The following is a 16,924-nucleotide window of genomic DNA, read 5'->3' as shown; positions in this document are numbered from 1 at the left end:
TGCTTACCAGTGAAGTAAAACAAAAGTAGAAAGAGAGCACCTTATATAATATTCAAAAACGAACATGAAAGAAGTACAGTGAAATACAAGCACTCGTCAAAACAATACTACATACAAGTTGAAAAGAGAAAAAAGAAAACACAATGTTTCAGCCAATTTTGTAATTTTTTAATAACCAGTCACTGGGTATTACATCAGTCTTCAGTAACTGCTGAAAAGGTTTTTTTTAATGGCCTCAGGATAACTGCATTTATGTGAGGAGCTGTGTCAGTATGTTTGTTTCAAAATGATCAAGTTAAGATTAATTCCACACTGAAAAGTAGGAAGAAAAAACAATATTTCAACTATTGAGCCTTTTTCACACCTACAGAAGGCTCAACAGTCTAAATGTAGCGTTTCTTCTTTCTACTTTTCAAGGTGAAAAGTACCAACGTACCTACATTTGGATAAGCCATTAAACTGTGGTCCTAAATACTTCGTCATTAGATATCTCCTTAGAACTATCCCTAAAAACATCCAGGCTGAATTCCTCTCTGCCTTTGTAGAATCAGCCTCCTTAAAGTTCCCCCTAATTCAGTGATGGAGTAAACCGATTCCCCGGGTGCCACAATGCATCAAGCCAGAAATGTATATCTTTTATTCTAAAGTGACTCAGAAACATTTCTACTTCTGATCTCCCATGTTGTGGGTCTGCTGGTGCTGAATAGTTGACGCTCATCATCAAAGTGGTGCTGCACTTCAGTGTTGGATAAATTGGGCCCTGTCCCATATGTACACAGAAGCACTTTCAGATCATTTGTGAATAAAAGTGCTGTGTGATTCACTACTTATACTATTACTAAAATAGCATTTCAAACTAAAATTCAAGCCTTTCCAAGTTTCAGTATTTCAAAGAAATACCCCCATGCCACCCTATTCTAGTTATTTTATTTTTAATGATGTAATCTAACATAAATTCCTGTTAATGTAGATATGAAAAGTCTCATCCCCAAGATTACATTTTTAATTTAATTTAAAACAAACATGGATGACTATGAAGGAACATGTTTCTGTGCATATCACATAAGAAAAAAATGATACTACACTGTACATATTTGATAGATAAAATCACTTTATTATCCATACACAATTTCTTGCATATTGATCTTGATCAATTGTGCATTTAATCCTACAGTAAATGGCACAGGTCCTGAAGTTATGGTGTGTGAAGTGATCAGTGGAATTTGGTTCAAAGTAAAAATTGGCCAAAGGAATCAGGATCCAATCCAATATATAAGGTGTTGCGTTCTGCATATATTATCATTTAAATGTGCTGCTGCATTTCCCATTCATTGGATTTGCCCGTGATTCTTAGGTTTGAAAAAGGCTAATATTGTCAGATTGTATTTGTATCATGTCTGCAAGCTATAGTGCTCATTCACTGTCAAGTCTCTCCCAGTTTACAAACTTGTCAATCTCAACGTTACGATCTGCCAATTTAGTGACATGCTTCCAGAAAATGAACTTCTTGATCATTCCTCTCCTTGACCTCCAGGCAGTGCTTGACAAGGACTTTCCTCAGGATTTCATTTTTCTGGTACTTTTCAAAAAAGGATACAGCCATGTCAAAGTATGATACAAATTACCATGGAACTGTGCCTTATAACTGTGAGCTTCTAGAAAATAAATATTCATAGTTATATCTTGTGTAGATCTTGTACATCATGGCCCAGACTGTTATGGTCATTGCTTGTACTTGCATGCAACTGATCAGACAGTGCATCTAGGTAATCTGGCTTCACTAGACTGAGAAATAGCTTTTACACAACACTTGCTGTATCTTCTGAAATACAACGGCAATCATAACGATGGCCAAACATATTTCATATTACGGTTAACACAACAATTGTACATCTCTTCCTTTAACTCATTGAAGCCTTGCTGTATGTTAACAGTGTTCCTGTCATTACTGCTGTCCAGATTTCAACATTTCAAACTGCTGATACTCTAATTCTCAAAAGCAAAGATGAAATTTAAAGGAAGCAAGTGTAATAGAAGGTGGCATGGTGGCACAGAGGTTAGCGTTGCTATCTCAAATGCTGGGGCTCTGGGGTGCTACTGGATCTGCATGGTTTTCATTGTGTTCACATGAGTTTCCTCTAGGTACTCCAGTTTCCAATATCTTTCTCTATGTGTTCCGAAAAAGTGTAGCCAAAGACTGAAAGACTGAAAGTATCATTTATAAGTAAATATAAAATAAACTTTATTAAGACAAAATAGGTATTTGCTTATATTAAAAAAAACTCATAGCATTACATACTTCAAATGCTAAAGAAAAAGTTTTCACCCTGATCTGGGATATTACCTTGTGATCTTTGGAAAACGTTTCTGCTACCAACAGTACAATTTGAATCTTCAGTTTTGTTTTTATTATCAAAATGTTTTAATGGGATGTAGCTCATCACATTCTCACAAAAAAAGCAAAAACCAGTAAGTCATTTCAAAGATGTATTTAATCTTAAAAAAAGATTAGCATTCTGCATAGATGTTTAAATTATACACCTTCTTGCTTAACCATGCTAAAAATGTAGTTTAATCACTCACTTAAAATGGCATTATTGGTTACCAGATGCTTACCAAAAGGAAATTAACTTTTTAGTCTGCAGCTGTTTGTGTCTATAAAAAGTTAGTTAAAACAAGTATTGCTATCATTTTCACGACTAGAAACAAAACAATGCTGTGTTGCCAAAGCTGTTTTCATTTTTAGATCAGTTTTTAATTGGGCTGAGATATACACATTGTTTGAGGGCTTCTCTTCAAGAACTAAAATATAAAGGCTGTTCTTTTATGCACTTCTTTTATCTTAGACTCTTCAATGTATTATACAAAGAGATAGCAGAGATAGCGGTTTCGATGCCTTCAAAACACAAAAATATAAAAAACAAAAAACAAACACCTTAGATATGAACACAGAGACTGAAGTTCCAAATGGTCCTCTCTAGCACTTCATAATAGCCTTTTGTGTCTTAGTAAAATTAGAGGAAATAAAACCAGAACATCAAGATGTGTTTTGAACTAAATAATTCAAGGTGAAAATCTTAAGAAAGTATGTCTGTGACCTTCACTAAATCACAGAGGCAGAGACTATTAGCTGCACTGCTGTGATTCTGGTGCACAGTACCTATCCAGCAGAGTCAGGCACTATCAGCAGAGCAGAACTATACTTGGTTATCTTCTACTGATTGCATAATAGCATTTCACACTACGTTTATTTAGCCTTTGTCCAAGGTGACCTACAATTAGAGAAGCCCAATATATTTAAATGAAGAAATACATGAAGTAGTGATTTACACAACCACCAATACAATAATACCAGAAAACAAACCAAGCAAAATAAATACATAAGCAAAATATATGATACGGTGCAAAGGAACAAGTAAAAGGTTTGGTCCACGCTGAAAAGAGTAGAAAGGAACCCTAACACCCAAAGAAAGCTCCACAACTCCAAACGTTGTGTTTCCTTTCTTCTCTTTTCAGCAGGGAATAAACCTTTACTTGTTCCTTTGCAGCCTGCACATGCTGACACGGCTCCCTACTGATATATACTGTCCAGATTTCTCACATCTCTTACCTGTAGGTCCTGGGTTAAATTCCACACTGTGTGCGGTGTCTTCTTTGTGGAGTTTTCATGTTATCTCAATGACGATGAGGGTTTACTCTGCTGTGGGTGGCAGGGTAATAGTCGTCTCTAAATTGTCCCTTTTGTGATTGCGCAATTCCTGCCTTATGGTTCATGCTTCAGGGATAGACCTGTGGTTGCTGTGACTCTTACCAGCAATAAGCAATGGATGCTTTAAAGTTCAAAAACTGCAAACTACAGACATGATTTTCCAACTAACTGACCAGCAGAAGATGAGAGGGCAAACAATGAGATGCAAGACATTGTAGAAATTAGGGGCAGAACGGTGGCTGGTTCACAGAGGAGAGCTTGTCAAGGAGAAGCTAGGCTGAGTAAATACTAAGCAAATCATAAAAGTCTGGACGAGGACCTGAGCAGTGCAGGTGGTTAAGAAAGGCCAGAACTGTTAAGTGTTTAGGAAAGGATGACAGGAGCATGTAAGGGAAGAAATACTTGTCCATTTCAATCCATCTTGGAGATCTAGCATTAATATCTGACAATCAAACATGGAAATATAAAGTATATAGAACTCTTGTAAGACTGTTAAATTAGTAAGTAATGTAAGAGAGTTAGTACACTATTACTTGAATGTAACATACAAATGACCTGTTTCAAGAAATAAATATGTTAATTAAATTAAATCATTACCTTGAAATTGCAGATCATTTTTCACTTCTTGTTAGTATGATTAATGTAAAAAAGTTAAAAATATCAAATCGGATGGGGGTTTGTTTTAGATTTTTATCTAAAATCTTTTTAGATTAGATTTAATCTAAATCTTTTTAATAAGTATTTTTATAATTGCCTATTTTAATGGGTAGGAAAGTTCATATTTTCTACTGCAGATTTACAAGCCTCTAATTACCAGTGCAGAAACCGCCTGAACTTCACATACTGTACATTACTCTCATGCTCTAATGTCAATTCATATGTATTAAAATTATCCTCATGTAGAAAAACCCAACACTACACACTGAAAACAACTACCAAAAAATAATCTGACCATATTTCTTTGTTTCTGATCAATCTCCAATATGTTTATTGTGTTAATATTAAGAATGCTTTCTTTCTCAAAGGGGTTGTTCAAATAGTTGCGTGTTCTACACATCTCACTTCTACAAACTCAACTCTACAAAGTTAGAGTAGCTGTCAGGATTTGGAGACTTCTTCTGCAATGTGTTTTAGGGCATCCATTATGCAAGGCAAGGCTATGCAGCCTGAGAGACCTAAAAACATCTTTGTTATTAATTTGCTTATGGCCTACAGTATATATATCCAAAGTACAAAGTGATGTGAAAACATATACTGTATTGTATGTACAGTGCCTTGGAGAAGTGTTCAGACACTTGCACAGTTTTCACATTTTGTTACAGCACTTTACAGCTTGCAACAGTGATCACAGGAAACCATGTGGACTACCCAATTCTCTAACACTTTACCGAGTACAGTTTCATAGGGGAACTGAAGCCTATTAATGGGAAATTTAAAGTAGCAATGAAGATTTTTTATGCAGTATATATACAAGTTACTTCAAAACAAAAAACTAATGTAAAAATGTAAATAGATAATATGAACTTGAACCTAAAAATACAAGCAAATGTGCCAAGAATAGGCAAAAATTGCACCAAGGCAGTGTGTAAAGTTTGTAGAGACTTATCCAGATTTGTGTCTGTTATTGCTGTCAAAGGGGGTCAAAATACTTATTCAATCAACATATTTTAATCCTTTTTTTTTAGGTTTTGCTGACATTTACTGCAGCTCATCTTTTTCTAAGATGTCATCAGTTTCAGCCTACAGGTTTTGAATATGAAATATTAAGTTTAAAAAAAGTATACGCAGCATTTTGCAATTTCACAAAATGGGGCACCACAGGAAGGGTCTGAGTACTTGTGTACCTCCTTATAAACTCAATCTAATATTATGAAAATGTCAAATCTTTTTGGTTACTTGCCAACTGTGAGAACAGGAGCTTGTCTGACAGCTCTTCTTTGAAGATGTTCTGTATTTGACACTTGAGCATACAGTGGTCATTGCCTTCCTATGATGCTCCACTATGTTCAATTACAAAAGATGCATTAAAATTTATAAAAAGTGAATAATTTTAATCTAATTACACAAATACTTTCCCAAACTCCAAGATGTCCCTTATGTGTATAATACAGTATTTTAGTGTAACCAAATATAGGTACTTTCTAAACATCTCTCATGGTCAATACCTAGGCATAATGTATGGATATACTGCAGGACCAGTTATTTGAAAAGTCTCTCTTACAGAATATGTGACATGGTGAAATACTGTAGATAACATCCATGGCAAATAAAGAATTCTGTGTGTTATTTGTCAAATGAGGTTAGATTAATCTACTGTCAGGACTTGGTGAGGACCAGATAAAGGTCAAATACTGTATGTCTTCATATGTAAAACCTTAGAATTGTAAGGAGGTGTGCTTTATTTTTCGCTGTAACATTCATATTCAACATACAGTACATGACATAACTGGTGTAAAAGACTTTTCTAATGACTTCCTCAAATTCTTGCCCCACTGAATTAGCTCAATTGTAATGACCAGACATGGGTGCATGTGTAGGAAAAATAGTCTTTGATAAAAATGTATTTGTATACTGAAATGTATGTAAATACTTCAAAGGAACAAGCAAAGGTTTATGCCATGTTGAAAAGAGAAGAAAAGTAAATTACTTAACTGAAAATGCAATGGTTACTTCTGAATGTTTGTTACTTTTACCAGCTTTTCTTTGAGGTAATGGCTTCTCAATTCCTCAAAATTAATGGTCAAATTATTCATTTTTACTGTACACGTGCTTGAAATACTGATCACAAAAAAACTTCAAAATATAAAACTCTGAACCACAGCTCCAGTGAAGATGGAACGTGTAATTTTTGTAGGAAAAAATTGAGAAAAATGGTAGTTATATGTTTCAATAAAAACTTAGATGGTAGATAAGTTTCATTAAAAACCTTCATGGAATAAAACATACGTTACCTATTGTGAATTTCTATAAGACTCATACTAAAATTTGAAATGATACTTTTATGTCATTATGTGGGCCTTACAAAGTATCCAAAGACAATTACGAAGACATTTCACCTCCTACCTGAAGGAAATTTACTAACTTCTCTCATCTGTAGTTGAAAATCAGATATGTTACAAGCTGAAGAACTGCAGCAGTTACTAGAACATGTAGAATGAAAAGAGAGGGAATCATATGAAGACAAGTAAAGAATCACTTGCAAAAAGGACATCAGAAAAGTGGACATAAGCTTTGATCAGCTTGGAAACTGATATCAGCAATGCATGACTGCACGACTGTACATCAAAAAGCATTGCATGACAAATGATCAAAGACCACAACTTTTTAGAAGGTAGTAAATACTCAGGGTTCACCCAGCAATCTCACCCAGTGCATAGCAGATACTGATTTAAGGTCAGAAACTTTGTACATGGCATTGCTTATGCTTTGTCACTGTCTTAACTTTAACAACTGTATTACAAATATTAAATCAGAGTAAAACAAACTATTCGGTACCTGCCAGCTGCAAAGCACAAACCCTCAGCTTGTGTTTAGTTTCCAGTGCGTAATGAAAGGCTGGATTTGTATTTGGTAATTGTGGTACTGGATGAGTGATCTATCGGGCCCTCCAATTCATTTGTGACACCATGAGTGTCAAGATCAAGGTACACTCCCTTCACAGCCTGCAGGGGAACTCTTTCAAACTTTTGCACACACTCTCCTCTGATGCTCTCAGCCCGCTCATTGGGGTACCAGTAAACTATTCTAAATTCACCTTGCCTAGTGATGTCATAATGTGTTGGACGGAGGTAAAGTCTCTGGTGTTTTTAGAAGAACCTTAACAAGAAGATTCACTTTGCTTAACTGTAATCTCATCTGTTTTCTTTTTTTCTGTGTCTCAAGAGTGTCCTCTCAGATGGAATGTGCCTAATGTAATATTGTTATTAAATTTTCACGACTCCAAAGTTACTGTGCCGTGTATCACATAGGACAAAAAGATGGAAAGGTTCTGGTGACATTTACACTGGCTTCCAGGGCTTTGAAAATCAGAGGATCATATACCTGTAGTGCAACTATAAGTTATTTCTGGTGAAGATGTGATAAATGAGCTGTATGTGTTGAAAGGAATCATCTCATGTTAGAAGTGCGAACATGGTCACCAGCTGACAGAGTAGCAGACGAAGAGTTGTAGTGTGAACAGAGACCACGCTGTGACCTTTTAATAGACCTTTTCAAGAACTGCCTGAAGCTCCAATACTGAAGATTTGGATTCTGCTGTAATCTTGCTATCATAATGAAGCCAATACATATTTATTCAGTAAACGTCCACTATAAACCAGTATAAAAAGCTGAAGACGCAGCAGTATTAGTATCTAACTGGTTAATAAAAAGCATGAACAAAATCTTGTTGAGGATGCAAGAAGTCACAGCACAGTTCAGAAAAGTTCTAATTTGTTTGACAATAAGGCAATTTTCTGGAGAACATCCAAGAAAGCATACACAATGTGCATCCTCCTGCAGTGCTCTGAATTCAAGCATTTACAGGAAGGGTTTATATTTAGAATGTACCTATAATATTTTGTTCAGATAAAATTGTCATTGTTTCTCTACTTTGTTCCTGTGCCGTTTTATTGATGACAGTTATTATTTCAAATAAAATTAAATATATTAATTGATATACAGTATTACTAGATATTCAGAAGACACTTGAATACATATATGGTATCATTCATTAAGGTTTCATTTAAATATTGGCTGCAATCATTTTATATACTGTAGGATGTGCAGATTTCATAGGATATTTCAGATTTTTCTAAAATCAAAGTTGATCTGTATAGACTTGTAGGATTTCTCAGTGAATGCAGTTTTCTGTATTCCAACACATCTCTGCATTTTTCACATTTCACTTTCTGGAAATCTTTCTTAATAAAGTATACAATTGCACTTTTATGGTGAATGAATCAGTGTGATACCCTTTAGATGAGTTAAGAAAAAAAGAGTTGTTAAACTAAAAAATGCCTGAAAAATCCACACAATTGCCATCTTATGCAAAAAAAACTAAGAAATCATCGGCTGCTCAGATTGCAGCACATATTACTAATTACTAAGGGTTTTGTAACTTCTTGCTCTGTTGTTAGATGCTTATTATGTTTTATGTAGCTTAAGTCTAATGACTATATTCCCCTAATCAGTCTGTTAATTGAAATCATGTACAGTACAGCAGTTCTTATTCACAGTTCTAATGCCAGTAAAAGCACAAAGCCTTGAGTTTCTTTCTCATTTTGAAATTATAGCTCTTATGTGTCATGAATTAATAGCACCAATAGAAGATTTTTCTTTGCTTTCATTGAAACTAATGGGCCATGAACTTGTTAGATGTTAGAACATGAAATCAGGATTTATTACCCTAATCTTCTAATTGTGAGAACACTGTTTGTTATTATTCTCTTTTTTTGGGTTCTTTCTTTGACATTAAGTGTCTTTATATCAGTACTTCAGCAGCATCATTCATCTGTGCTCTTTGTTGACAGCATTCTCTGTTCTCCAGAAACCTCAAAGAGTTATCTTTTTCATTTCAGTAACAGAAATGCACCTTTTTGAATTATTATTACTCTCTCTCTTTTGCTTTCTATTCTATAATGTAGTGAGTCAAGGTGGAATGGCTGCAGACATTTGTCCAGATCCTGGAATTCCGGAGAATGGGAAAAGAATAGGTTCAGATTTCCAGTGCGTATATGACTAGTTCCTTTTTATCCTTTTTTGTTCTCAATATGTGCCATTGTTGAGGATTCTACATGTTATTTCAATCAGAACAATACCTGCTGTGAGACTTAGGAATATTTTAACCCCCTACTGATATACCATCACTATCAAAAACCTCAAAGCTACCCACTCTATAGGTGATATCTTAAGCAAAACAGCTGCGAAAATTTTGTTTTGAGAAGAAAAATCATTTTCATAAGCTCAATGTTCATTAATTGAATGATAGAAAGGAACTTTTCTCCATTTAGTTATTGTGCAGTTCATTTAAATACAATTAAAATACAATATGTAGTATACTGTATCTTTTCCTACAATATTTAATTCCAATGAGGCATAAGCATACTTATAGGTTAACACATTTTTTTTTTCAGAAACCCTTTGCTTATAAAATCTGATTTGCTCTTGCCCTTATAATGTTAACAGAAAATGTCATAAAAATATTATGTAGGCATTGAAGAATACAGTTGAAGGCACATTTTGTAGCAGGTTTAAAGCTGGTGGACACTTGTTTATGATTCCCACAGGGTGGGTGCCAGTATACAGTTCTCATGTGATGACAGCTATGTGCTTCAGGGATCAAAGAGCATCACTTGCCAGAGAGTGACAGAGACATTGGCTGCATGGAGTGACCACAGGCCAATCTGTCGTGGTAAGTGTGAATCTGAGGACATCCCACATCCAGACACTTACTGTAAGGACTTTGTCAAACTGTGTTAATGGAGATATGCTGATAACGGAAAGGGTGGAGCTGAGGAGCTGGTGGGAGTGATTTTCTGTGCTTCATTGGCATCTAATGATTTTCTTGTGTAGAGAGCTGAATTATGATGTTCAGAACAGCTATTCCGAGTATATCCTTACTTAAGAATCTAATAAACAAAGACAGATATGATGGATATGAAAAACCATTTTAGTGACACCAAGAAGTGCAATTACAATCAATATATTAAAAAAAATAAATTTCCAATAAAATCTCACTTTGAAAAAGATGCAGAGGCAATAGGATTTCTGATTACATTAATGCAAATGAAACAAGGCATTATGTCAGACTTTTGAAAGAAACCAAGTAACCATGTTTGACAGTTTCTTTGTAGAATTCCTGTTTATCTTTGATCCAGACAGTTTGTAACTCTGCATTGCTGAATAATGCTTAAAAAACAAATAGCTTTTTAATTAGTTGCTCCCTGATAAATAACATAACCTAAAGCAAGTGGTTCATAACTCTTTAGCCTACATCAGTTAATAACCACTGCAGTATCTAACACCCAGTTTGAATTAAAAATGTGCTTAAACATAGCTTGTTATATAAAGTTAATTTTACAATGTGTGTGTGTTAAACTTGTAAATGATGTATGTGCTCTGTTTCACATTTTGGGTGCTCCTTTAGAAAGCTCTGATTCTAAAGTAATTAATGGACTTTAAGTCATTTGGGGTTTCATGATTTAAAACGTTCAATAATTTGCACTGAGACTCATTCCTGACACCACTTGTACATTTCAAGGCTTTAAATTTGTAAAAGCCTATTCTGTTTCTGATTGCTAAGATGTACTTTAGTTAATTCGATTAAGATGGTTAAATGCTTTGTTATTTCACTACTTTAGGAGGTGGTTGTATTTTCCAGCTTAACATTACAGGCGAAATCTATGTGAATTGAACTACACAGTTGGCATAAAAATGTCAAATACCACAATTAGGCATTAATAATCCAACATATTCCTCCAAAGAAGCATTAGTTAACATGATAAAGAACACGAACAAACCCATGTTTATATATGGTAATTACCAAAGTTCAGATGTTTAGTACATTCTTTTTAAGAATAAATAAATCAATAACACAATTCTGCTCCTGCACAGAAATACACCAGCATGGTGTCAATACATGAGGTTTACAGTGAACATTGGGGAGGCGTGACAACAGTTCAATCAGACTCAGCTGTCCTAAATTGTCATTGTTTCTGATGTCATTTACCTCATCTCCTCCTGTGCAGCCGCCCCTGGGTCACCCCTCACTCTGCAGGGGGGTCCCAGCCTCCTTGTCTCATGGCCCACAGCCTAGCGAGCTAAGCCTGATTGATTGTGACTAAAACATTTCAAGAAACCTGTCAATACCGTTCGATACGCTTAATTAATTCTTAATTCTTGGATGTCGTCATTCCTAGTGAAAATAATGCTCTAATTTGTTGTTCCTACTTTTAACAGCAAGGACATGTGGCTCCAACTTAAGAGGACCGAAAGGTTTTATCACATCCCCCAACTACCCGGTTCAGTATGAGAACAACGCGCACTGTGTCTGGGTGATCACTGCCAGTGATTCAGAGAAGGTGAGTTGGCTTGTTTTGTTCCTAACTTAATGTACAGTGCCAGGCGGTTTTATCCTGGGCGCATGTGATTAAGTGAGTTTAACCTTAACCAAGAAAGTTTTGTTAATGGCTTCAAGTGCACAGATTCAAATAATGGCATTCTGATTTCGGACACACCAATCAAATCCTTTCACAGTCAGTAAAAGGTTTCGAATAATAACTATCATAAAAGAATTTGCTGCACTTTTAAAAGACTTCAGGAAAGCAGGAAAGGTGAAGGGCGTGGCTGAAGGCTTTTTGATTCTTCAGACGGTACACTTTTTTTTCCCCATTTTGAATTTTCTAAGAGCAATGTTTTTAATCTTAAAATAAGGAATCCAGACTTCGGTTGACCTATCCTTTTATTAGTAAACATGAAACTCAATAAGCAGGATGAAAGATGAAGGCTGTTACATCATTTTTTAACATTGGTTATTAGATGAACAAGTCTTAGTACTATATTATGAGTCAAATCTATGACTATAGAGGGTTAGAAAGCCTTTAATGGGTAATTACTTTAGTGATTCTTGAGTCTGGAGTTCTGCTGAAAAGCTTATACAGCGAGTAAATCAAAGATTCTTCCTTGAGGTTGATGTTTTCATATGATATGTGCCTTACTGTATATTGGCCTGATAGTTAGTTATTAGTTGCTACTATGAGCTTCTTAATTAAGGATTTGCATGTCATCCAATTTGTAGGTGTAAAAATGAGAATCAGTAAGCCATTCATTTCTTTACAAGCCCTAATTGTAAAATCAATGTTAAATAAATTACCAGCACTATGAAGTGCATAACACAGTGACATTAGCATTACCAAAGGAGGCCTCATTTATTAAGCTTTGTTATTCTACTCTTTGGGGTAATTGCTATTAACAAAACATAAAGAACGAGGGTCTTGTATTTAAAATTGAAATCTGTCAAAAAGTTGTAATCGTGGATATTGTATTGCCTGTTGCTTCCTAAAGGATGCGTGGCATTGATAGTTTTACACCGAGCCACAACAAGAGATTAAACTGTATGCAGGACTTCTGAAGGTTCAGTAATTTCTTACGTCCATTAGTAGTTTTTCAAACTGCATTGTTATTTAAATTATTATATATAAATTATATGATTCCGGATTATATTTCTTATATCTAATAAGATGCTATTATACAGTATACTGTACAGTATATTTCAAAATTGAATTAAATTCCTATTTTGTTGTATGTTTGGTTTGGAATCATTGAATTTTAAGCAACATGACTTACTGCCACAACCCCTGTATCTCAGGAGGAAAATGAGGACCTGTAAGTGCTCTTCCCTGACACGCCATTCATCATTTCATATTCTGAAAGAGTGAGCAGTAACTAAATGTGCTCTGTATGTCTCTTGCCGACGTCACCTCCAGCTCGCAGGCTCCTGGCTAGTCCCAGGAACTGATGACGCATGGGGAGGCAAGCATACTCTGGATGTGTGACAATAGTGTGGAAGAGTGGTGAGGACTTTGAGCTCATAACTAGCATTTCCGCTGTACCTTTGAGGTACAGGTACTGTAATCCACTCGAATTGTAAAGTGCCTTATCACAAATTTAAGTCACTTTGGATGAAATAATCAGGCAAAGAAATAAATATATATATATACACTCAGCAGTGCTTAGGCTCAGCCCAGGTGTGAATCCGTGACATCTGGAGTACACAGATCAACCTGCTGTCCAAGAAAGAGCTTTTACTGACTGAGCCACTTAGCAGCCCCTCTGAAATTCTCATTTTGGAATTCCTGGAGCCTTCTGCTCTGTTGGTTGTTAGAACATAATAATAGTGTGATGGAAATATTTTATTTGGAATGTTGGAATGCATTTGGGAAAGACATAGCAAAGAAATTTGGACATAAGAGAACACTATGTAAAAAATGATGCAGGCTACTTCAGCTTCTGATTAAATTCAGTGTGGAAAAAAATGGACTGACAGTTCAGCTCTCATGAGATGTTAGAAAAGTAAAAGAGGAAAAGAAAAGCTGTGTGACAAAACTACCTAGGAAAACCTAATTCTTTTTCAATTATTTTTGCAAGCGAATGCATTTGTCCAGTCTTTTGCAATCAACCAAGATGTGGCCAAAGGTGTTTGGACAGAAGAACAGTCCTTTGTAACACCTTTCTATAGAGCATACATACCTGTACTCTGTCCCTCTGCCTGTTGGTTGTCATGGACAGCACTAGGTGTTGCTGGCTTTTAAGGCTTTTGTCATAATGTTGCTGAACATCTTTATCAGCTTTATGCAGCTACGTGTTTTCAAAAGCACCGTTGTTTTGCTGATGACAACTGTCGATGCTTAACATGACACTGTGAGCCATGCCAGAATGAAACTTCTGCAGAAAGGAAGAGGAAACAACTTTGAACATTTCTACCACGTTTGTGGCTTTGGAGGAGAGTTCTGACATAAGGGAATATAGAAATTTCTGATGTTGATTCAAAGTTCTTCTTTTCATTTCAGATGCAACTGAAAGAAAGGATAATGTTCTTGTTTTTATCTTAATTTCATGAGTGATTAATAGGATAATCATTGAGTTTAATGTTAATAAAGAAAGAAAACGCTTGTTTAAGATCTTAAATACGAAATGAAGATAATTCATTATCTCTTTTTGCCCAACTGGCATATCTTTTTGAGGATCAGTCTGAATTGAACACATCATCTGATTATTTATCTCATGTTTTGAAACTTTAATTGAGATAAGAATCTTTGCAAATGATTAAAGAGAGTTCTAAATTGTAAAAGTAACCACCAGTTGTAAAGCAGTAGAAACATAAATTTTGGAGATAATGTTGATCTTCTGAAAAACACCCAAAGATTGCATTTTTAAATCTTGAAGTTGTATTATTGTTGGACATGTTAAGATAATGTTTCATAGAGGGACTGGAACAAACTTAATTCAGATCTTCGAATTATGAATGAATTATCGTGCTAAAATATACAAGCAATCTTCTGATGAAATCTGTTAAGCACATTTGGTGTGGAAATATATTTTTCAAACTTCATTAATGCCTAATAAAGACGTGTGAAAGAAAGTGTGTTTCTTAAATTGGCTACTATAGTTTTTATAATACTATAGGCTCAGTATTGATCTCAGTGGAATGAAAGATCAGATCAGTTCTTGAATAGTTCTTGTGTCCTGCTGTACGTATATTTTTGGACACTTTTTGATTTTTTTGAGGCTTTATCATGAGCTTTGTACTAGAGGGAAAGAAATAAATGCACATAGTGCTGTCTTCCGAATACTGATATTTGTGAACCATAGCTTTAATAGCGTATTTAAACAGATCCTCAGCACAGCCTGGATTGAAAGTGCAGCACCCTAGAGACTAGCTGATCTGTCACTAGCTCCAGTGATGCTACTGTACTTCAGGTGAATGGTGAAAACACTTATATTCAGTTGAATCTCTTTCCTATTTTTTTTGTTTTACTTCCACATTTTTCATTATGTGTTTACAGATTCTTGTTCTGCCTTTTCCCCTCAATGTTTTGAAAATACTTTAGGCCTGCAGTAAAACTGTATGTGAACGATCTATAAGCTTGTGATTACTGATATTAAAGGCTCTACGCCTGTGGCTGGAAGGCTGCCAGTTAGTATCCCGCGGCCGGTAGAGGAATCCTACTCCGTTGGGCCCCTGAGCAAGGCCCTTAACCCCAACTGCTGCAGGGGCGCCATATAAATGGCTGACCCTGTGCTCTGATCCCAAGCTTCTATCACACTGTCTGTGTGTCTCATGGAGAGCAAGCTGGGGTCTGCGAAAAGACAAACTGCTAAAACAAGGCATTGTATATGGCCATTAAAGTGATCTGATTGGACTTTAGCCAGGATTGTCTTTTTTGTGTCCAAATCTTAATAAACTCTCTATATGAAATGTAAGTGTGAATGTGTTATTACCTGGAGTAGGACACCTCCAGATAAAATCAGGATGCTGCTGTAAGTGACAATGCAGGACTGATAGATGGTGCTTTTCCCTCTGCACCAGGATTTCTAAACCAACACTGTGCTGTATGAGGTATTGTCCGCTGAATGAGACATTGAACCAAGGCTACTTGCTCATTAAAAGTTCAATGGCATCTTTGAAAAAAGAAGGCAGGGCAAGGCTAGAGTTCTGGCTTTCCTGAAGCCCCCCCTGGTGTTGGGTGTTGAGTGGAAGGCAGGTTATGAATACAATGCCAGCTGTGGGTTTGTTATACTTGATAGTGAAGGGACGTGTTTTAATGGTAAAGCATCTGAAAAACACAAAATACAAATAATAATAATGATGATAATTTTTCATTTTTCCTAACCTGATAATGCCTTGGGAAATATTAGCAAACGTTTCCAGAATATCTTCAATCAGGTACTAATCAGATGTCTCAGCGGAGATGGTCTTAGCCCACAGGCTAAGCTGCTAATTAGTCCTCAGATTCCTCTTGCTCCTGATGACAGTCTACTGATTTCCTCCTCTATATGGTAGAAGAAATATCACAATGCAGGATTAAATAAGTGGGGCAGCATGGCGCTGCAGTGGTAAGCATTGCTGACTGACAGAGCTGAGGCCCAGGTTCAATTCTGGACATGGGGGATAAGTGTGTGGGGTGTGTGTGTTCTCCCTGTGTACATGTGGGTTTCCTTCCCCAGCCCAAAGGCATACTGTTAAGTGGCTTCTGTGAAAACTGGCCCTGGTGTGATTGTGTGTGCAGGTCCCGTGACAGACTGGAGCCTTGTCCAGGGTGTCCCCATTGTTTGCTGAGGAATGGGTGAATGGGTGGTGTAAATTAATTAATTCATCCACTCCTGTAACTTATGTGATAAAATGTACTGGTTCCCTGGGTACCAGTGTACATTATGTTATACTGTACAGTATATTGGAAGAAATGCATGGTCTTAATCATTCATAACTATGAAAAAGTTTTTTTTTTTAAAAAAGATCATTTTTTCTCATTCAGCAATTACACAGTATAACAATTTTCAATGTCCTGTAGTCTTCTCTGGTTTTGTTTTGATCAAAAAAAGATATTAACATGTTTAGTAGATGCTTAATATACAGCAATACCAAGTTTGTCTCACTGTTTTATGTATTCTATGTCTGCTTTCTTCATCTCTGTAGTTGTAATCTCCTCAAACCCTTGGTGTACTTACTCTTTTTTT

The 16,924-nt window shown here is 35.8% G+C and overlaps 1 protein-coding gene across 1 annotated transcript in view; it reads left to right on the top strand.

Moving 5' to 3' along the window:
• The window catches only part of csmd1b (CUB and Sushi multiple domains 1b), a 203,723-nt gene that overhangs the window by 12,836 nt on the left and 173,963 nt on the right, over positions 1 to 16,924 (top strand). Inside the window, exons 4-6 of the mRNA XM_088933977.1 lie at positions 9,334 to 9,415; positions 9,976 to 10,104; positions 11,652 to 11,769. Coding sequence (XP_088790103.1) covers positions 9,334 to 9,415; positions 9,976 to 10,104; positions 11,652 to 11,769 — 329 coding nt within the window. The remainder of the gene's footprint in view (positions 1 to 9,333; positions 9,416 to 9,975; positions 10,105 to 11,651; positions 11,770 to 16,924) is intronic.

Source organism: Atractosteus spatula, chromosome 15 (assembly GCF_055471065.1).
Source record: "Atractosteus spatula isolate fAtrSpa1 chromosome 15, fAtrSpa1.hap1, whole genome shotgun sequence".
Classification (NCBI taxonomy): domain Eukaryota; kingdom Metazoa; phylum Chordata; class Actinopteri; order Semionotiformes; family Lepisosteidae; genus Atractosteus; species Atractosteus spatula.
Note: the sequence above shows the minus strand (reverse complement) of the source record. Positions and strands in the feature narration are given on the sequence as shown.